The sequence below is a fragment of the Ursus maritimus genome, unplaced genomic scaffold (assembly GCF_017311325.1).
Source record: "Ursus maritimus isolate PB19 unplaced genomic scaffold, ASM1731132v1 scaffold_21, whole genome shotgun sequence".
NCBI lineage: Eukaryota > Metazoa > Chordata > Mammalia > Carnivora > Ursidae > Ursus > Ursus maritimus.
This window is the reverse complement of record NW_024424564.1, coordinates 30,770,420-30,793,293: the sequence shown is the minus strand read 5'-3', so window position 1 is coordinate 30,793,293 and position 22,874 is coordinate 30,770,420. Positions and strand designations below refer to the sequence as shown.

At 46.4% G+C, this 22,874-nt stretch overlaps 1 protein-coding gene across 2 annotated transcripts; it reads right to left on the bottom strand.

Moving 5' to 3' along the window:
* Window positions 1-1,921: 1,921 nt before the first annotated feature.
* SOCS2 (suppressor of cytokine signaling 2) lies at window positions 1,922-7,058 on the bottom strand. 2 transcript variants are annotated; one of them, XM_040637318.1, is made up of 3 exons: window positions 6,779-7,058; window positions 5,093-5,444; window positions 1,922-3,408 (listed from the first exon to the last, which is right to left on the bottom strand). In XM_040637318.1, the coding sequence occupies exons 2-3, from the start codon at window positions 5,229-5,231 to the stop codon at window positions 2,951-2,953; spliced, it is 597 nt and encodes a 198-aa protein (XP_040493252.1). In that variant the 5' UTR covers window positions 5,232-5,444; window positions 6,779-7,058; the 3' UTR covers window positions 1,922-2,950. The 2 variants fall into 2 exon arrangements, with proteins under 2 accessions (XP_040493252.1, XP_040493253.1); XM_040637319.1 differs by lacking the exon at window positions 6,779-7,058 and adding an exon at window positions 6,177-6,193.
* Between the last annotated feature and the right edge of the window lie 15,816 nt (window positions 7,059-22,874).

The following is a 22,874-nucleotide window of genomic DNA, read 5'->3' as shown; positions in this document are numbered from 1 at the left end:
GTCCCTAAAAAGCAGTCCCTAGAGCCCTCTAGGATGGAATAAAAAAACTCCACGGCCTCAAATCTGCTCAGAGTGGAAACTCACATCAAAATATTTTAAGTCCATGGAGATAGATAAGTTCTGTGTACTCTATTCTTTTAACAGTAACAACCACAATACATAATATCACTAATGCCTCAAAGTGCCCTCCATAGGGAAAAAACGCTGCCTATTTTTCCTGGCTCCATTGAGGATAATTTAGTCAAGTGTACATTCTAACCTGTTGGCTGGGCCATCTGTAAAATGGGGCTAGCGACGATTGGTAACTGGCAGCATTTACCAGCAACCAAGTAAGACAGCCCTCTCCTGACTTACCTCCACACCAGGGAAAAAAACCCCATCGGGCCAAGGTGATTCAAATCCCACAGAGTACATTAATTAAGGTACCCAGACTTTTCCCGTTGAGGCAGCAGTAAAAACGCTGAGGGTTCCTTTTACAGCCTGTTCTAACTTGTTCGTCTGGATCAATGTAGAAATAGCAGCAGTTTGCTCTTCATAATTCCTCTCCAGGAATAAAAAGGGCTGGGATGTTCCTGGAATGCCACCTCACTACAAATCAGACGGTATACCTCCTGTCATCACTGAACTTTGCTCACCCGGTCGGGGTAAAGATTAAATGAGATAATGCACGTAAAGTGCTGAGCGAGAACTTGACACACAATGAACTCAATAAATAAATGATGTTCGTAATTGTATGTACAAAAAACAACACCAGAGAGAAACAACCCCAACACCCCTGCCCTAAAAAGGACTGTCTCCTGATGCTTATCAACTTACTTGGAACGGGGAAGATGGAAATGTAAGACAATCGTTCCACGGCACACCCCAGAGATACCTTTGCTATCCTCTGGTTTTCACATAACTGGGCCACCTGCTAGTGGCTACAGTCCCGTGAGTACTCACACCCCACCAATCCGTCCAAGTCTCAGTAGTGACAAGTATCAGAGAGTCGGAAACAACGGGAACAGAAATGCAAAAGCCCTTAAAGGAATTCCAAAGCCCCTGGCACCCGCCCTGTGCAAATTTTGCCAGAAGAGTCAGACACCCCACACTAAACAAATGTTGTCAGTGGGGAAAAGGGGCAAATTAAGCACAGACTCTGAAGACCCTAATGAAAAGGTCCCCATCGTAGACCAGACCCCAAAAGTAGCGCTCTTCTTTAAATTTTAGGCTACAAATAAATTCTTCCTAAGGCACACCTAGCAATCTTTTGTGTTTGGCTCTGCTGTTTGGACATGCATAGTTAAGTTTTTCTTCCAGGCACAAAACCATTTTTCAAGAGCTTCGTGAAAATATGAATATTTTCATGACATGGGATAAGCAGATTTCACTATAATTTATAACCGAATTTTCTAATTCACTTTGGGGCACACACATGATCTGCAATGTTCGCTTTCCCAATGACACACGAGTATGTAACTATGCAGGACATTTTTTTTTTTAAAGGTGGCAAAATGAATACTGTCCGGACTCTAACATTTAAAGAGGTTCATCCACAACAGTCACGAGACTGTGTGACAAAAAATAAATAGCCATAAAACTTCTTTTATTTTGTATTATGCCTACTCAACCCATAAATGACCAGGATGTGTCACAATTTTTGCAGTTTCTAAACCATGTTTTTGGAAGCACACAGGGCATTTGTGTGATGCCTATTCAATGTGTAAAAGATCAGGCCACTGAACAGTACTGGTACTTTCGAAACCATGCTTTCCAAAACGCAGAGGGCGAACGCGGCCCGTAACTTTAGGGAAGGGTAAGCCATGCTCCACCTCTTGCCGAACATTTGGCTGATTTCACGCGACAGAAGTCTTTATGGCAACTATTACCATGAACGTGTCCGTTCTCTACAACTCAAAGTAATAAGTGCAACTTGTAAAAGTCAAGTTTTTTTTTATTTAATACATTCTAATCAAATAGTAACAGCAGTAAATAAACACTTTGAAAAACAGGCAGGTATCCCCCTGTATCTGGAAGAGAATTAAGTCAAAGTATTCTACATGGTAGAAGGGAGACAACTGCTGATGTCCATGGTTAGACAATTCAAGGACAACTTGGAAATTTCTACAGCCATTTCCAAAAAGTCAATGGCAACAGGCTGGGACACAGCTACTTGAAAGGATCAAATGTCTGTATCTACATGGTTTTATTAACAGGGTTTGAGTGGCACCTGTAGAGCATGACATTCTTGTCTTTAGCCTTAAAGGAAAAGACAAAGTCTTTTCCGTGTGCACCAGTTTGAAAGAGTTCTGAGATAAGGCTCCCTTAAAACGGATTACTACAGTACTCATTCACATGGGAGAGAGAGTTCATACATGTAGTAAAAAGTCAAATACAGGAGTTCATGGTCGCTTTTTTGGTTGATTTGGTTAATTGCATAAAATGAAGGATAAATACTCACAAGCATATCTGTTTAACAGACTCCTAGGTACATCAAGAACGCAAAAAGAGAAAATGGCCTAAAGGACACTGACCACCAGGCATCTGAGATCGAAGCTAAGCCTGTGTCAGTTGGGCTCCTTCCTCTCCCTCCGTACTCCTGTGTCCCAAGTTCTCTCCCTACTACCGGGGCACGGACCTTTGACCTAATAAAGAGGAACCTCAGAAAGGCAAGGCATTCTGATAAAATGTTCCTTTCGGCCTTTACATGGGACATTGTGTTTTTAACTCAAAAGGATTAACGGGTCTTGGTCAGCCTTAGGAAGGCAAGCATCACTCGGGGGAGAGTAAGTATCTGGGGGAACTTTAAATACCTCGCTACCTCGGCACACGTTTAAATTAGATGAACTTCAGCTGTTTTGAGAATTCCGAGTAGTTATCCAGAGCAGTCACTCAAGTTTTGGTTCTCTTTGACAAAGCTGCATTCGGAGAGACCCTACATGAGGAGGCACGGTTAGAAAAAGAGAAACACTTATACCTGGAATTTATATCCTTCCAAGTAATCTTTTAGTCTTGTTGGTAAAGGCAGTCCCCAGATGGTACCGGTACACTTGTTAATGGTCAGTCTACACAGGTGCTGCAGAGGCGGTGCTGACGTGTAGAGCGGTTTGGTCAGGTAAAGGTGAACGGTGCCGTTCCGGGGGGCTTCTGGGCCCGTCCGCTTATCCTTGCACATCTGAACATAGTAGTCGATCAGATGAACCACACTGTCAAATTGCTTAAGCTTGGACTTGACACATATGATAGAGTCCAATCTGAATTTCCCATCTTGGTATTCGATTCGCAGATTAGTTGGTCCAGCTGATGTCTTAACAGATATGGTTAGTAGGTAGTCTGAGTGCGAGCTATCTCTAATCAAGAAAGTTCCTTCTGGTGCCTCTTTTAATTTCTCTTTGGCTTCATTAACAGTCATACTTCCCCAGTACCAACCTGGGGTTTTTGTTCAAAAAGAAAGAGAAAAGAGGGTAAAATAGTTATTATAATGAATTTTTAAAATAGGGCAAATACTTGGCAACAGTTTTTCTAGCTCTAAGTAGAAATGTGTGAGTGAAAGTTTACCAGAGACAGCCACAAATACTTTTGGTAGAAATTTAATGAAAATGTGGGGCCATTTTACTTTATGAACCCGAACTAAGAGTCAGTTTTCGGTTTTAAAAGGTAGCTTTCTGTAGCTGTTCTTTAAATTATCTGAAGATTTTTCTCCTAATGAAACAGAAGAACATTTGCAATATGACACACTGGCTGACAAAGCATGATGCTTCTAGTTCTATTCAAGGGAAATCAAAGTCACTTAGAAATAAATCAGAGGTTAGAAATAAAAGGCATGCCCTCACAAGAGTGGAAAACCCAACTCCCGTAATTCCAACAGGGTAAAAACCGAAAGAACTTTTTGGAAGGTTGGTGTCCACCCTCCGCCTCCTCAGATCTGTTCAGGGCTCCAGCTCCGTTCAAAGCAAAGTGCCGCAGATCCAGCACAACATAGTCTGTTCGTTGCTTTGATTCCAACTGCCGTATCAGTCATTGAGAAACGAGGGAAACCCCAACTGATAATTACCACTTCAAGTTTACAATCTGCAACTCTTTCAGACTTTGCCCTAATCCAAATTCGATCACAACCGTCGTTCTCCCCAGCATTCTCGATTTGATCTGCCTGCGCCATCCCGGGGTCCAACCCGTTTTCAACAATGACTTCGGGACATTCTGCATAAGAAGTCCGACGATGTGCTCTCCCGCCCTCCCCCCCCCCCCACCCGCCAAAAACTGCTCCGATACCTGCACTCTGCCGGCCCGCCCCGCTTAGGGAAAGCCGGTAGTCTGCACTCAAAGACCGGAACTGCAAGCGACCTTTCCCTCCCTAGTGCCTCCAAAACTTCAACTTTGCCCCAAACGTAAGCTTTTAGGATCCAGATTTTGAAAGCTTGCGTGGTTTGCCAGATTCCCAAGCTTTTCTTCTTTCAGACGCCGAGAGACGACAGCGGGCCACGCAAAGCGCAGGACTGCGCTTGAAACAAGTAACACCCTGGGCGCGCAGCCCCTGAAGGCCGCGCTCTGCAGGGGCTCCGCCGGCCGCTTCCCTCCCGGCTCTGCGGCAGCCGCCTGCGCGGTAATCTGTCGGTCCTTGGAACTTGGCAGCCAAGATCCCGGGCTGCCGCGGCCGCTCCGCTCGGGGGCCGGATGCAGCTGGAGCCGCGCGGGCAGCGCAGCGCCCACTCGCCGCCCTCTTTCCCCGCGGAAAGGGAGGCGCCTGGCACTTTCTCCCTCCAGGGTTCAAGCCCCTGTACCGACCCCCAAGCGGCCGCGCTAAACAAAGCTTCCAGCGCCCTAAAAGGCTATTTCCAAGAAGCCCTTCTCGCGCTCTGCCCTCCCCTAGGCCTCCGAGTCCCTCGAGAAACTTTTCTTTCGCATTCCCAAGGACCCAGGGCCATGCAGGCATCCTCTCCGCTGTCCCCCGCCCCGAGGCGGGGACCGGAACCGAGGGGCCCTAGTTCCATCCCGTTCTTTGCTCCCCACCGCGGCCCGGCTGCCTAGCCGCGCTCCCCGCCAGCAAAGCCTGCAACCGCGTCTTTGGGGAAGCTACCCGTCCCGCACGCGTCGCGGCAGATCGCCTCCCTACCTGTTTGACTGAGCTCCCGTAGGGCCTTCGCCAAACGCGCCGCCTCCGGAGACGGCTCCTCCGCGGATCCCGCGGTCCCCCACTGGCTCTGCGTCCCTTCCGCGCCATTCCCGGAGGGTTCGAGGCACCGCAGGGTCATGGGAGAGGGGTCACCGCGGCAAAGACAGGTGGCCACCCGCGATGGGGTCAGAGAGGGACAAGCGTCCTTCTCGGAAGTCAGTGGGCACCCCAAAACGAGTCCCTGCGGGGTATCCGAAATGGTAGAGGGGGAGGGGATGGGGTGCTTCTGCTTCTTGCTCCCCAGGTCTCAGTGGACGGATGGCAAAGTCCCCCGCAGGCACCCACAGTTTGCCTGCAAAAAGAAAGTATGGGGTTGGGTCAGTCCAAACTGGACCCCTGCGGCTGGGGTGTGGGTGGGGAGACAGAGACGTGGAAAATCCCGGGGACTCCTCCGCGTCTATGCTCCTGCACCATTTAACCCCAAGCATCCAGTGACTGCCCCGGCCCAGCTGTAGAGAAAGGATAAAGAGAGAAGGGATCCAAGACGCAGGAGTTGCGGAGGGGGAGGGGGTGGGGAGGGACAGGGTGAGGGTGGGGAACAGGGTGTCTTCCCGCCCAGGGCTACTGGCTGGAATCGCAGACTAGCAGAGCAGTCACCTGCGGGTAGGGTGGTAAATAGGCTCTGGTCAAGGACAAGCAGAAAAATTGTGCCCCAGTTGGCACTCCAGTACGTTACACTCTGCACAGCCCGGGGGCTCCGGGACGAAACACCCGGAGCCACCAGCCCGGGGCGCCAAGGTACGGAAGCTGCCGCACCCTCGCCCGGAGGCTGCCTCGCTCCCCTCCGCCAGCTTCCCAGCGCCCGCGTGGGGCAGAGGTGTGGGGGCGCCGCCGCACGGAGTGGCTGCCGCTCTCGCAGCCCGGCGGCGGCGGCTGCTGCTGCCGCCGCCGCCGCGGGCGCTGTCGAGGAATCGGCCCAAGCGCTCAGCCCTCGCGGGGGCTCGGAGCTGGAACCCCGGCCGGGGCAGAACAGGAGGCGGTGAGCGCCGCTGGACGTGTAAGACAACAATCGCCGAGCCCTTACCTCGGCCTCGGCCGCCGCCTCCACACCAGGCAGCTTCCCCAGCGGACATGGGGTGGGGGAGCCAGGAGGGGCCCGGGAGAGGAGGGGTGTCTGCCCGATTTTCCCTGTTGACTTTTAATCTGGGAACGAGATGCCTGGGGATGCGCTCTGAGGCGGCCAGAGTTCTCAGCGCCGAGGGCAAACAAAAGCGCCGGGGATCAACGGCTAGAACCCCCGGGCTCCGAAATCCCCCACCCTGGGCAGCTGCTGGCTTTCCCTCTGGCTGCGACCAAGGAGGTGGAAAGAAGAGAAGGAGGAGGAAGGAGCTAGGGCGGGAGGCAGGCGGGTGGGGAGGAGCGGTAGATCAGGTTATTAGGAGGATTATTAATTTGGATGGCAGTTTGGGGCGGGGGAGAAAACTCCGGAGACTTCCCGACGCCTAGAAGGAGCCGAAGAAAGCAGGCAGTAGAGCCCGGCCGCGGGACAGAGCCGCGGCTCGGGCTCTGTCTCCGGAGGTTCTGAACTGCGGAAGCCAAGGCCGCCCGGCGCTCGCGGCCGCGCCCCGCTGCCCTCCCCGGCGACCCTCCTCGGGGAAGAGCCTCTTCGGGCTCCCCGGATCGTACCTGCCGCCAGCCCCTGGCCGAGCTCCTCCGGCGCCCCGGCTGCGGGCGCAGGGGATCCTGAGGCTGTGCGCGCGGGGCTCCGGCGCGCACTGTCCGCGGCCCGCGCAGCGTCGGTAGCGGCGGGCGAGGAGTCTCATGCTTCAGGGGAAGCCCAAGGCCCGCGAGCCGCGGTGGCGGCGGCGAGACATGGCAAGAGTTAAACGTCTGTCCCCGGAGCGGGGTGTGCGCGCGACTTCCCAGCCCCGCGCGCCTCCCTCGCTCCCCGCCTCCCTCCCCTGTCCGCGCTCCCCGTGCGCCCCGCCCGGATGCTGCGGAGGCCGCTTTCCAGGAACTTTCCAGGAATCCACCTCACGTGACCGCGGCCCCCGCTTCTGCTTTAAAGAGGCTCCGGCGCGAATGCTCAAGCTTCAGGGGAGGCGGGCTCAGCGCGCTCGGTGCGGGGCTGGGGCGGCGTGGCTGCCTGGGAATCCGTCCGCCTCCGGCCGTACAGCTCCAACTACTCGGAGGCGCTCACGAGTAGCGCCCCTGCCACGGCCCTCCCCGCCTCGGCGGCCGGAGCCTGCCCCCCGCCATGTCCGCTGTGCGCGGGGGTCTGAGGACTAAGAGACATCCACAGCCAGCCGCGGGGTTCTGTCTCTCCCACCCTCTCCGCGCCTTCTCGACGCGACCCTCCCGGCCGCACATTTTGTGAGCGGGGTGTGGGAGGGACGGGAGTCCCAGACAACGGCCCCTCTCGCTTTACAGCACAGTAATGGAGTGGAAGAGGCCCCTTTCCAGGCGCCCGAGCTCCCGACCGAGAGCCGGAGGGAAAGGGCCGAAGGCAGCGGGCCGGTGGCAGTGCCCTCGCTCAGGTCCTACAACGCAGCCGGCCGGCGGAGAGCGGCGCCTCCTTAAGCAGCGCTAGCGGCTCTCAGTCTCCTCCCCCAGGCGCTCCAGCTCGCTGTCTCCCGCACCGGCCCCGCCGGGCTCCTCCTCCTCCTCCTACAGTTCCTCCGGCTCCTCCACTCCGCTCCACTGTCTCCTTCCGGCTGGCCGCCCCGCTCACCTGCACTGACTGCTGAGCGGGCGCCCTTACCTGCGCGCCCCGGTGGTGCTGGGCGGCCGGCTCGGTGCTTGCAGTCCCGAGAGCTCCTGTCTCGGCGATTTCCCGCAGGGCTAGCGCCCAGGAACTGGGATTTCGGAAAGATCCCGTCACTTCCCTGCGCGGAGACCCTCACCTCCTCCCACCCGGTTGGAGGCCACCTGGCCTCAGTTGGAACTCAGCTCCTTGCCTGCATGCCCGTCTCCACAATGTGACCTACTTTAAATGTGACCTACTTTTTTGAAAACCATTAACACTCACGGGAAAACCGGATCCAAAATTTCGATAACCATTTTTCTTTGAAATACTATTCTATTGCATCACTGCTCAAAAGCTTGAAAGGTCAATGGCCACTTTCAGTTGAAGCAGGGGCTAAGGGGAAGTTGGGCGAGGAAGGGGGAGGAGGCGTGGGGGAGGAGCGGCTCACAAACCTTGCCTGGTGCCCCCCCTGCTGGCCCTAGGAGGAAACGTAAACCAGCTTCCCGCCTCCCGGGCAGGGAGTCAGGGAGGAATGGTTTTCTCAACAATTTTCCAGCTTTTGAGTAAATAACTATGCAAATGATAGGCAGGTGAGCCAAGAAGTGAGGGGGCATTTCTCAGCTAACAAAGAGCTTTGTCAACGATAGAGTTGTGTGCATGGCATCAGGGTGGGTTTTTAGAGTCTTCCATGTGGCAGGCAGAGCTTATTCAACCCAGATTAAAACTGCCTATAAAGTAGCTGAATAATTTTGCCAAGTCATTTAACTGTCTTTGGACCCCCGGCCTTTTCTATAAAACTAAGGGACTGGACTTCGGTCCTGGGTCAGGAACTGGGATGAATGAACAAATCAGATTCCATGCAGAGTTTGTGTATAGTCTGAGGCCCAGAACCTTTAAGAACTACTAGTCATCTAATGGGGTTCGCTATGTTCTAAATTATTCCACATGGCTTCTATTCCTTTCTAGAGAATCCCAGATGAAGGGTGTACCCACTGTTCTGTAGTTTAAATTTTAAAAATTTAAACATTTTACAAAGGTAAATTTCTATTTGTCAGTTGAAATGAATCTGCCAGCAACCCTCCTTAATGTGCTTTCCTGTTGCCTCCTAACACGTGCCATTCCCTCTTTCACACACACTGTTCCCTCTTCCCGGGATGCCCTTACCCAGGTTGGGTGTGTGGACAGCCTTAATCATTCAGGTCCTGGCTCAAAGTCATCTCCACAGACAGTCATTGTCCACAAAAATTACAGTAAGCACAATGCCAACTATAGGGGCACCAAACTTTGTAGCAAATAAGATTTCAACTTTTGTTACTGAAATGTTTCCCAGCGATGCCCAGCATTTTGTTGGCCTTCTTAATCCCCAAGAAACACATATGGGAGCCTCTTAGAAAATATTTATGGGATCATGTTAAGTGAAAAACAGTAGAATATGAAGTTGTATATATGCTATGATTACAGCATTATAAAATTATGTATGCCTGTGGGCAAAAACAGAAGGAAATGTGGAGAAATGAAAGCAGCTGCTTTTGGGGTGGCAGGATATGGGTGAATTTTTAAATTTGACTTTCCTAATGCTTTTCCAGTTTTTTTTTTTTTAAGATTTTGTTTATTTATTTGACAGAGAGCACAAGCAGGGGGAGTGGGAGAGAGAGAAGAAGGCTCCCCTCTGAGCAGGAAGCCCCATGTGGGGCTCGATCCCAGGACCCCAGGATCATGACCTGAGCCAAAGGCAGATGCTTAACGAACTGAGCCACCCAGGTGCCCCTTTTTCCAGTATTTTTGATACAGTTATAATTTTCCAAAACTGCATGTGGATCAGTGTCTTCAGTGACTCGAAGGGAGTCACGTGTAATTTGTAGAGCTTATGACCCTAGTCCTGATGGATCTCTCTCCTGAACTCCCAGACGTGTCACTCAGCATTGCCTTTCAGATGTCTAATAGACATCCCCAGTTTAACATGTCCCAAACTGAGACCCGATAATTTCTTAAAACAACCCCAAGACAAAAACAAAAGCGATTCCTCCTTCATTTCCCCCATCTCTGAAAAATGTCATTTCTAGTCTTCATCAGCTCTGGCTAAAAGCCTTTAAGTCATCCTTGCGTGCTCTTTTTCACACACCCCACATCCCACGTGTTGGCCAATCCTTTGACTGGATTTCATAATGAACCTAGAATTGAAGCCCTTGCCACATTTCCAGCAGACACCAGCCCAAGCCTAGCTTACCAGTCTCGGCCTGGCTGTGCTACGGCCTCCTGCTGGCACCCTTGTCCCTCTGACAGACTCTTCCTGACAGAACAGTGAGAATAATCCTGTTTAAACCAAGTCATGGCATATCCCTCCTCTGCTCCAATCCAAATGGCTGCATCACACCAGAGTGAATGACAAAATCTGAGTAGCTACTCACAGCACCCTACAAGATCTGGTTCCATTTACCTCTCTGATCTCATCCCCTCCTGCTCTTTTCCTTGGTCACTGCTTAAAATACATTGGCCTCCTTGCTGTTTCCAAGACCTACTGCCCTTGCTCCTTCCTCAGAGCCTTCTATGCTGTCTCCTTGACCCACCACGCTCTTCCTTCAGATATTTGCAAGTTTGCTCCCTCACTTCCTCAGACCACCTTTTCCTTCAGTGCCACCTTTTTAGGGAGACCTTGCCTGACCACCCTATTCAGAATCGACCTGCTCCCACACACATTTCTCTCTCTTCGCCGCTCTAGCTTTCTCCCTAATGCTGATCACGATCTAACCTAGTTTATATGTTATTTACTGGTCTGGTTTCCTATCTCCTGCACTAGAACGTAAGCTTCATGAGGACATGTATTTGTATTTGCACTGTTCCCAGCTATATCGCAGCACCTCCACTAGTCCCCAGCATGTAGCAGCCAGTCCACCTGACTGTTGGGTGAGTGAATGGATGGTGGGCAGTGCTTTAGCCACATGGCTTTAAAGTGAAACTGCCCAGCCGGGATCTTAAATCTGCTACCCCTTGCTACAGGAGTGAACTTTGGCAAATTAGTTAGCCTTTTACACAGATAACAGTGGAACTTACCTTATGGGGCCGTGGTGAGAACTAAATAAGATCATCTATATCTCATATTACATCTCTATATCTCTCTAAATCTCTGTCTCATATCTGTTCTGTTCAGTGGAGCAGGTGCGTGGCTGCAGTGGGGGACTGTCATTCTACTTGAAGCAGAGAGGGAGAGTGATTTTCACAAAGCTGGAGAGTTTCTTCTGTCGCCTGCATTGAGGAATTGCCAAGGCTTGAAAATCCCAAACTGGATGTTCTTGATTTGCAATGCAGATGTTCTAGTACCAGAATTGACAAGTGCTCCACACTGAGCTTTTGCCTAGCTGCAGAGAGTTCTTTAGTTTTTGTTTTAGGGGTGGGGGAGATATAGGATGATCGTTGGCTCTTGTGTCTGAAGTGCATGTGAGCAAAAGGTACACTTTTAATTGGCCACCATCTCTTCCTTTTAAACTTTGCCATGTCACCATCACCACCACAACCATCTCTCTCTCTCTCTCTCTCTCTCTCTCTCTCTCTCTCACACACACACACACACACACACACACACACACACCCCGCACCCTCACAAATCCCTGTGATTCTGGAACCCATTGCTCTGGAGAGCATGTGACCCAGGTTAGTCAATAGAAGTATCTTATTCCCCTGGACACAGGTTTTTCCAGTATCACAGCCCAAGCAGATTATTATTTTTTTTTAGGATTTGATGTAAGTGCTGCAAGAGGAATGATCCCTCCTCTTCTGAGACGATGAGCAGTAATGACCATGTAAGCCAACTTTCCCACCATGTAGGAGTCCAAAGAATGAAAGCGACGGAGAGGAAAGCAGAGCTTGGGTTTGAGTGAGAGGAAGAGGTTCCTGAGTACTTGACTCCAATATGCCTGAGGCTGCACTACCCTTGGCCTTCTCAGATATCGGAACCAACGAGTTAACTTTTCCCTACCTCGTTTGATTTGGGTTTCTGTAACTTGTAATCAGCGATGCTCTTGTGGGGTGTGGTGAGTTGGACAGGGAGGAATCCATGGGAGGGAACGGATGGAGAATTGAGAAGATGCAGAACAGAGCTGTCTTCTCTATGACGAGCATCTCTTACTTCTCTGGTGCTTCTCAATACCAATTCCCTTTCACAATGTCCTGCTTGCTCCATCCCCACAACGGAGGACACTCCCTGGTGTTCTGGCTGGCTTCAGTGCTCTGGGTCAGGGATTGCAGGAGGGAAAAGCCAGGCTTTCCCCTAGACTTCTAGGACCCAGGAACTTGGGAGATGGCCATGCCCTTGGTCTTTCTATGCACAGAAGTTGAGGGGAATCATATTCTAGGGCAGTAGTTGTCAATATAAAGTCACTGATCTCTCAGAAATTCTGGTAAAATCTATGGATCAGAGTTCACAAACCACCTGCCTATGGGCCATATTTGATCCTTCAGGCTGTTATGGTTGGTGTGCCAAGATTCTTTTTTATTTTATTTTATTATTATTTTTTAAAGATTTTATTTATTCATTTGACAGAGAGAGAGACAGCCAGCGAGAAAGCAGTGGGGAGTGGGAGAGGAAGAAGCAGGCTCCCAGTGGAGAAGCCTGACGTGGGGCTCGATCCCAGAACGCCAGGACCACGCCCTGAGCCGAAGGCAGACGCTTAACGACTGAGCCTCCCAGGCGCCCCCAAAATTCTTTTTTAAGAATTAAAATTCTTTAGATTTCACCCCCAAAGTGATCTAGATTTCTGCTTTCTCTTAACCAACCCTAGACTCTGTCAACACTGGATCCCATTCCCTCACAGCAGTGATCAGCTGAAGCAGGGTAGTGGCTGCCCCTTTAGAAGGCACATTCACCACAGTCGTCCTGTCCACCGCAGTCCTCACCATCCCCTGTGGTCTCCCCAACATTGAACATTACTTGCCATTTGTCATCACCCTTGTATTGTTGTTTCTCTCGTGGTGAAGAAGTATTTCTCTGGACCCAGGTCTCTACCAGAAGCAGGGAAATAAAAGATCCAAAGACTGGATATTTCAGGACAAATCGGAAAGACCTTATTTCTCTGTGAAAGTGAAACATACTCCTCTGTGTATTTAAGCAAAGGGTGGCCAGGTTCTCCTACCTGACCTATTTCATTCTCCTATATCCCTACGTGGCCCAGGCATTTATGTACAGGCTGCATCTAAGACTTTCTCTGCAGAAAAATGTTGTGGAAGCCCAGATTCAGGGGATTAATTGACAATCTGAAGGCCGATTATGAATCCCGAGGGTCCTCTTGACCTCAGGTGAGAACCCTGGCTGAAGGGTGATAGCCTCCGTGGAAGTACTGCTCCGGAGAGAAAAGTCTGCCCTCACCGTTGTACGGGGCTCTCTTCACTGCGACTGCTCTACGTGGTCAGAAGATCATCAATCGTAAGACTTTGGTGCTAGAAAGGATATTATTTCACTAGTGCAAAATAATTTTCTTTGTCTCCTTTCTTCTCCCTCACGACGTTCTAATCCTCTGAACTCCTTGTTTCTCAAACACACCGAGCTTCACTTAGGGCCTTTGTACTTGTTCTCCCTGAAATGTGCTTTCCCCAATATTCTCATGGAATCATTCCCTCACTTTGTTCAGGTCTTTGCTCAGAGAGCCTTCCTCTTTCTTATCAGTGACCCTTTCTTTCTCCTGCTTTATTTTTCATCTCAGCACTTACTACTACCTGACATTACAATGGTTTTTGTTTGTCATTTGTTTCATGTCTCTCTCCCCTTGGACTTTGTCTATATAATCACGACCGTGTTCCCAGTACCTAAAGAAGCTCCTGGCCCCTGGTAGATACCCAGTGTAAAGTTATTGAATGAATGAATGACTTGAAGGCATCTACAAGTAAGGAAACTGAAACGCTTTTACTGTCTTCTTTCTGGCCCGGGTGCCTGAATTCTCATCTTCCCCAACTAGATATGCTTCTCACCCTAATCTGTGGTTTAGCCTTCGGACTCTGGTCTGCTACCAAGAGGTCCTTCTCCTTAATCTCCTGGAGTTTGACCTCACAACTATGGTGCTTAGTAGACAGCATGTGAGGGACTCACCCACTTACAAAACATTCATGAGGACTTAAATGTTCCAGGCCTTGTAGACAAATATAATTCAGCCCACTCTTAAGGGGGTCTGGGTTTAGTGAGAAAGACGCCACCGACAATTCATTCTAACAAAGGGTTAAAAGTCATGGAGAAATGCACAAACTGGTTTTGCAAACAGCTGGGAAGCATCACTCCAAACCACCTTGGGAAGTCCAGAAATGCTTCACAGGAGTGGGAATCTTGCTCAAGCCCCTTAACTTCTTTGGATTCTTGTTTTCTCATGAAAAATTTGGATTTGATGGGCAGTTAAGTTTCCTTCTCATTCAAATCACCCTCCAAGCCCTGTTCCACGACCTTTTGCAATTGATGGTGTTATTAGACCTAAGCCTGGGCGGCTTAGGTATGTTTGATTTTCCAGCGAGGATCGCAAAGGTCAAGGCCTGGAATGATGATGTGGTAAGCAGAGCAGTCAGAAGAAATACCTGTTAGTAAATAACAAACACCGCTCCTGGCTTAGTCATGGAATTCTGAGAAGCACCAGCACCCAGTGAACCAATCTGGAGATTGGCAGTCATGGATGAGACTAACTTTAACCTAAGGCATGTGGCACAGCTACAAAATGCGACTCTGACTAACACAAACAATCACCACCTCCGCGAGTCACCAGACAACCTCCATATACGTTCCACACTGAAAGGCCCACGGATCACCCATACAGGCCTTTTCTGCTAACCTAGCACATTCAAACTAGCACAGTCAAGGGTCATGCCCTGACATAATGGCAAACAATAGAATATCTTCAGTTCACCTGTATATGATGGCTTAAATCTCTCTTCACCAATATATTATAGCATATACCTGATTTTATTCTTATAACACTTTGACAGTGGTAGGAAAAAAAAAATGATAGTTTGCATGTGAATAAATAAAGCCAAAGTAGATTAAGTAGGTTGTTCTGTACTTGTAAAGAAATCGTCCTTAGGAAAACAGTATAGGGTTTAATATGAACAAAGAAAACATTTTAAGTGGAAAAGTAGCTTGGCGGGTAAGTTACTCTTAAAATAGGTCATTCAAATCGCTGAAAGTGCTATTAAAACAAATGTGGCTGCAATATTATCAAAGGCTATTTACAATATTTGAACAAAAGCAAGTGATAAATACTTGAGGGGGAAAGTTAGTTTCCTTTGTTTTGTTTTAAAACCCTCCCAACCAAGAAATTGTTACATTTCAGTATGTGCCAACAATTCTAAAATAAACACAAAAGTGAAGTCTTAGTTCTTACAAAATTAAAAAAAATCTATTTAGAAATAACTCTGTGAACATTGTGCTGGTAAGTCCTGTCATTTTTCTCTTCGGCTTTTCCAGTGTTGCTGAGAAGACTTTTATTTCAAGTTGTCCCTTTTTTTTCCCCTCCCATTTTTAAAACCAGTACTTAAAAGAGGCGAATTGGTCTGACAACATCATCAGGCAAATCCTTGTCTTTCATGACACAGTATTTGCAGCCCAAGGTCTACCATGCCTTCTGTTTTGCCACTAGCACCTACTCTCCCCTGCCCCGTGCTCATTGCCAACCAGATTAGTTATCCCGTAGTCTGTTGTTTTCAGCCATTTAATGGACAAAAATAAACATGACATAATAACGATGGTATAGTAAATAAAGATGGTATGAATAAATAAATATCACTGATAGCAACTGGGAAATCAGAAGACAGTTATAAAAGACAATGTCTCACACAAAGACAGCCACTACAAAAGAATAAAACACGAAACCCTGCTCAAAAGAAATGGATGATCTGTATAGCCCTATCTCTATTGAAGAAATAGATTCCAGATTCAGAAAGCTTCACTGGTAAATTTTACCAAACACTAAGAGATAACACCTATTCTTCATAAACTTTTCCCCCAAAATAGAAGTGGGAACATTTCACAATTCCTTCTAGGAGGCCAGCATCTTTCTAGATACCAAAGACAGATAAGACAGAAAAGAAAACTATAGACCAATATCCTCAAAAGCACAATCACAAAATATTAGCAAACTGAATCCAGAATATATAAAGAAGATAATATATGAATGACCCATTTGGATATATTCCAGGAAGGCAAGGTTTGTTCAATATTCAAAATCAGTCAGTAATTCACAATCTCAACAGACTAAAATAGTAAAATCATATAATTATTTTAATATATGTAAAAAATAATCATTTATAAAATTCAACATACATCCATCATAAAAAAGTTTCAGCAAACTAGGAATAGAAGAAAACTTCCTCAATCTGACAAACCTTATCTACAAAAAAACCCCAGCTAACACCATTCTTAATGGTGAAAGATTGAATGCTTTCCCCCATAAGATTGGGAACAAAGCAAGAATGCCCATTTTTACAACTTCTTTTCACTATTGTGATGGAGATCCCAGCCTGTGCATTAAGACAAGAAAATAAATAAAAGTTTATAGATTGTAAAGGAGAAGTAAAAATGTCTTCAATTGCAAACAGCATAATCATCTACATAGAAAATTCTAAGGAATCAAAAATACAAATAGTTACTACACTAAATATGTGAGTCTAGCTAGGTTTCAGGATACAAGGTCAGTACAAAAAATAAGTTGTTTTTCTATTTACTAGCAACAAACTATTGGAAATTGAAAATGTTAAGAATATCATCTACAATAGGTTTAAAAACATAGAAAAGTTAAAGATAAATGTAATCAAAGATGTGCAAGAGCTGTACATGAAAAAAATCTTTAATGCTGAAAAATTAAGGAAAATTAAACAAATGAAAAGAGAGATCATGCTCATGGATGGGAAGGGTCAATATTGTGAAGATGTCATTCTCCCTAAATTGATCTATAGATACAACACAATCCTAAGCAAAACCTCAACAGCCTTTTTGTTGTGTTGTAGAAATCAACAAACTGATTCTATAATGTATTTGGAAATGCAAAGGACCTAGAAATCATCTTTGAAAAAGGCTAACAAAGGTAGAAGATTCACTCTATTTGTTTTTTTTTTTTTTAAGATTTTATTTATTTATTTGACAGAGACAGCCAGCAAGAGAGGGAACACAAGCAGGGGGAGTGGGAGAGGAAGAAGCAGGCTCCCAGCAGAGGAGCCTGATGTGGGGCTCGATCCCATAACACCAGGATCACGCCCTGAGCCGAAGGCAGATGCTTAACGACTGTGCCACCCAGGTGCCCCAAGATTCACTCTATTTGATTTGAAGATTTATTATTTTTTTTAAAGATTTTATTTATTTATTTGAGACAGAGAGAGAGAGTGCACAAGCAGAGGGAGCAGCAGAGGGATAGTCAGAAGCAGGCTCTCTGCTGAGCAGGGATCCCTAGGTGGGGCTTAATCCCAAGACCCTGGGATCATGACCTGAGCTGAAGGCAGACGCTTAACCAACTGAGCCACCCAGGAGCCCCTTGGAGATTTATTCTAAAGCTATAGTAATCAAGACAGGGTAGTACTGATCTAAAGATGGACATAAAGATTAGGGGAACAGACTAGAGAGTCCAGACATAGATCACCAAACTATAGTCAACTAATTTTGAACAAAACTGCCCCGGTAATTCAATGAAGAAAGGATAGTTTTTCAACAAATGGTGCAGAAGAATTGGATATCCATACACCAGAAAAATGAAACTTGACCCTTACTTCATACCATACACAAACATTAATTTTTTTTTTAAAGATTTTATTTATTTATTTGACAGAGATAGAGACAGCCAGCGAGAGAGGGAACACAAGCAGGGGGAGTGGGAGAGGAAGAAGCAGGCTCGTAGCGGAGGAGCCTGATGTGGGGCTTGATCCCAGAACGCCAGGATCATGCCCTGAGCCGAAGGCAGACGCTTAACGACTGAGCCACCCAGGCGCCCCACAAACATTAATTTTAAATGGATCATAGACTTAAATGTAAGGGACAAAACTATAAAACTTCTGAGAAAACATAGGAGAAAATCTTGTTACCTTGGGTCTGGCAAAGGCTTCTTAGGACACAAACATCACAAATGGTAAGAAAAAATTGGTACATTGGGACTTCATCAAAATGAAAAATTCCTGCTCTTCAAAAGATAACGTGAATATAGCTCAATAAAGCTGTTTTAAAAAGATAATGTTAAGAATATTTTTAGGGGCACCTGGGTGGCTCAGTCGGTTAAGCGTCTGCCATTGGCTCAGATCACGATCCCAGGGTCTTCGGATCGAGAACTGCATCTGGCTCCCTGCTCAGTTGGGAGTCTGCTTCTCCTCCTGCCTCCCCCTGCTTGTGCCCATGAGCGCTCGCTCTCTCTTTGTCTCTTTCAAATAAATAAATACAACCTTTAAAAAGAGAAAAAAGAAAAAATCTAAAAACCACAGACTTGGAAAATCATTAGAAAATTCTATATCTGATAATAGATATTGTAGATATAAGAATATTCATGAAGAACCTTTACAACTCAATAAGAAAAATATAAAAATCCAACTAAAAAGTGGTCGAAATATTTAAACAGACACTTTCATCACAGAATATGTATAAACGACAAATTAGTTCATTAAAAGATGTTGATTTGAATTTAGGGAAATCTAAATTAAAACATGATAAAATACCATTGCGCACCCACTAGAACTTCTAAAATTTAAAAGACTGACATTACCAGCTATTGGCAGACATACGAAGCAACTGAAACTCTCAGATTCCTGGTGAGAATGGAAAATGGTAAAACCACTTTAAAATAGCTTAGTGGTAAAACAAACAAACAAACAATATAATAGCTTAGTGGTTTCTTATAAAATCAAACACACACTTAATATGTTTAACAGCAATACCGCCCCCAGGTGTTTATGCAAGAGAAATGATTTCGTATGTCTACACAAAGGCCTGTATATGAATGTTTATAACAATCTTAGTCATAGTAGCTAAAGACTGGAAACAACCCAAATGTTCAGCAACAGGTAAATAGGCTAAAAAATTGTACTACATCCAGACCATGGAATAATACTCAGCAATAAAGAAAAAATTTTAAAAAGAGCAAACTAGTGACACATGCAACAACATGAATTAGTCTCAAGAGCAATATGTTAAGGATGAGAAGCCAGGCACAAAAGGCTATGTATTATAGGATTCCATTTACATGATTTTCTGGAAAACAGATTAGATGTTGCCAGGAAATGGGAGAGGGTGAGGAGACACCAAAAGGGAGCATGAAGGGACTTCTGCAGTCGGTAGAAAGATGTTACATCTTGAATAAGCCAGCAATTACATGACTATATACAATTGACACAACTCATTGAATGATACTTTAAAGGGGTAAATTTTATTTTATGTAAATTATTCCCCAATAAACCTGACTCTTAAAAAGATAAAACTGAAAAATAACTAACTTGGAGAGGAACAACTTAAAGGTCTAGACACCCCTCCTTCACCCCCAGCTTAATTCAAGTGATTCAAGAAAGAGACTAGTTCAGGGCCAGAGAAATTACAGATAAGAAAAGATACTGATTTACCTTTAGTACAAAAACTGATTTAAAAATAGCACTCTTGGGGCGCCTGGGTGGCACAGCGGTTAAGCGTCTGCCTTTGGCTCAGGGCGTGATCCTGGCATTATGGGATCGAGCCCCACATCAGGCTCCTCCGCTATGAGCCTGCTTCTTCCTCTCCCACTCCCCCTGCTTGTGTTCCCTCTCTCGCTGGCTGTCTCTATCTCTGTCAAATAAATAAAATCTTTAAAAAAATAAAAATAAAAATAGCACTCTTACTAGATCTTAAATGCTATAACCACAAAAAAGAAATAATATTATGGGACAGGAGTGATAATCATGTTGCAATACATAAATGTATCAAATAAACATGTGGTATACCCTAAACTTATACAATGTTGTATGTCAATTATATCTGAATTTTTAAAAATAAGAATAAGCAAATAAAAAAATATCACTCTTACATTCTCCCATTGCTAGGTAGGGTCTTTCCTTATTTGTAATTTCACTGGCCTCTTCATTCTTCAGGTCTCAGTTAAGCCATTGTTTCCCTTGGGAAACCTTTGATAACCACTCAAGCCTGGGGGCCCCTCCTGAATGTTCCCACAGCATCTCTACTTCTGGATACGTGAACACCCACCACTTCATTGTAATTACTTGTTTTCCCCACTAGCCTTAAATTCCATAAACCAAAGACCATATCTTATCTGTCTTATTCACTATGGTAGCTGTAGTAGTAATATCAGTAATAGTAGTAATAGCAGTAGTAATAATATGGGCTAATGTTTCTTAGAATGCCTTATTAGAAGAATGCCTGTTATATATTAAGTACCTAAGTGTTTTGATGTATTAACTAATTTAAAAAAAATTTTTTAAGGTTTTATTTTTAACTCATCTCTACACCCAACATGGGGCTCAAACCCACAACCCTGCGATCAAGAGTTGCACGCTCCATGGGGCGCCTGGGTTGCACAGCGGTTAAGCGTCTGCCTTCGGCTCAGGGCGTGATCCCGGCGTTATGGGATCGAGCCCCACATCAGGCTCCTCCGCTATGAGCCTGCTTCTTCCTCTCCCACTCCCCCTGCTTGTGTTCCCTCTCTCGCTGGCTGTCTCTATCTCTGTCGAATAAATAAATAAATAAATCTTAAAAAAAAAAAAAAAAGTGTTGCACGCTCCAGTGTCTAAGCCAGCCAGGTGCCCCTGAGAGATTAACTCAATTTAGACTTCACAGTTATAGGTAGAGCCTACTACTCAAGGTAAGTCCTATTATCATCACATGTCACAGATGAGGAAACAAAAATACAGAGAGCCAGGTGACTTGCTTGAGAGGTCAACGCTAAGAAGAGAGTTCATAACGGACAACAGCTATTTACTGTGTGCTCCCTAGTTCTAGCATGGTGCCCAGCAGAGAAAAGATGTTCCATAAATGTTTGCAGAATTGATTTGAGGTGAGAAGGTTGTACTTGAGCTGGCACCTCTATCTGGCAGAGAAGAGAGGGCAGGCCAGGCAAACTCACAAACATCATGTACCTACACCAGGCCTATGTGCAGGGACACGGTAGTAAAAACACTCCCCAGCAAAGCTCCTCGAAGACCTGAAGAAGGGACTCCCACCTCTCAGACAGCTCCAGAAAGATTTCTGTGTAGGGGCACCTGGGTGGCTCAGCCATTAAGCGTCTGCCTTCGGCTCAGGTCATGATCCCAGGGTCCTGGAATCGAGCCCCACATGGAGCCCTGCATTGGGCTCCCTGCTGGGCGGGAAGCCTGCTTCTCCTTCTCACACTCCCCTTGTGTTCCCTTTCTCGCTGTCTCTCTGTCAAATAAATAAATAAAATCTTAGAAAGAGAGAGAAAGAAAGAAGAAAGAAAGAAAGAAAGAAAGAAAGAAAGAAAGAAAGAAAGAAAGAAAGAAAGAAAAAGAAAAGAAAGGTTTCTATGTATTATTCATTTTATTTCCAGGAGCCATACTCTAGACCCAACCCTAGAATCCCCTTTACTGATTTATCTCACCCTGTGCTGACTGGTGACCTGGTAACACTCCCACTTTCCCCTAAAATGATTCCACACCCCATCTCACCCCTTCTTCTAGGGGCTCTCTCTTGTGTGCATGTTATGTGACTTTCCTAGATAGCCGCTGAGGTGAGGACACACCACTGTGACTAATAGGGGTGCCTGGATGGGGCTGTTCACTCTGCACAGGAGTGTCTTTTGCGGACACCCCCATGCTGTTGTCTTGTGCTTCTGGAAGTCATGATCTGGTCTTGATGAAAGAAAGTGGCACGTTTCCACTCCCTCCTGACGGAACAGGACAGGGTGGCCGTGAGAATTGGCTCTCCTATTTGTCCATCTCTGAATAAATAACTCCCGGAGTCCAAACCCCACTCATTTGCTCAGTGACCATAAGCAAGTTACTTAACTCTCTGAATCTCCATGTCCTTGTTTCTAAAGTAGGGATAATTCTTCCTCGTAAGAATGTTGTGGGAGGTAAATACGATGGTACATGTGAAGGTGATAATACAATTTATAAATAAAATAATACAATGTATTTCTTCATAAATTGTAAAGCTTGGGTCAGAAAGTCACAGCACCTGACAAATAGTAAATGCTCAATAAATGGTTATGTTTTTGTTTTTGTCTTAGTTTTCTAGAAAGGATGGTAGTCTCACTCCCTAAACCAGGACTTCATTTTAAACTTCAATCTGGCTTTCTTTTTCATTCTAGGAGCCTTCCAGATGTTCTTCCTCAGATACTCCTAGGTGTTACGTTTAAATACCCATCACGTCGATTCTGCCCCAACCACTTTTCCATTCCACCACTGTGATCATTGATCTTATGTGTCGATGTGACTGGGCAGAGAGACACCCAGATACCGGATGAAACATTCTTTCCTGGTGTGTCTGTGAGGGTGTTTCCCAAAGAAATTAGTATGGGTAGACCAAGGGAAGAAGATCACCCTCCCCGCCATCCTCCATGTGGGTGGGCATTGTCTAATCTGTTGAGGGCCCGAACAGAATGAAAAAGCAGAGGAAGAGAGAATTTGTTCTCTGCCTCAGCTGGGACACCCATCTTCTCCTGCCCTCTGGCATCACACTCCTCGTTCTCAACTCAGCCTGGTAACTTAGAACCATCACATAGCCCAACCCCCTTCCTTGGGCCTTTGGACTTGGACTGAATTATACCACTGGCTTTCCTGGTTCTCCAGCTTATAGACAGCAGAGGGTGAGTCTTCTCAGGCTCCATAACCATATCAGCACATATATATGCTAATACAATCATCTATGTCTTACTGGAATCTTCAGGCAGGAGCTTCCTGGATGATTGTTTCAAGGAATCTCTTCTACTTTTGCTGGGGGCAGGGGGGGAGAGAACTACCATCTGAACGACAGCCTCCTACTGATGTCAGTGGATCGGTTCGCATCTCATGGGAACATCCATCAACAGTTGCCTATCATTCTTGGAATGCAACTTTGTAATCAGTGCTATTGTGTCCTGTCCAGATCCCCTTTCCCCG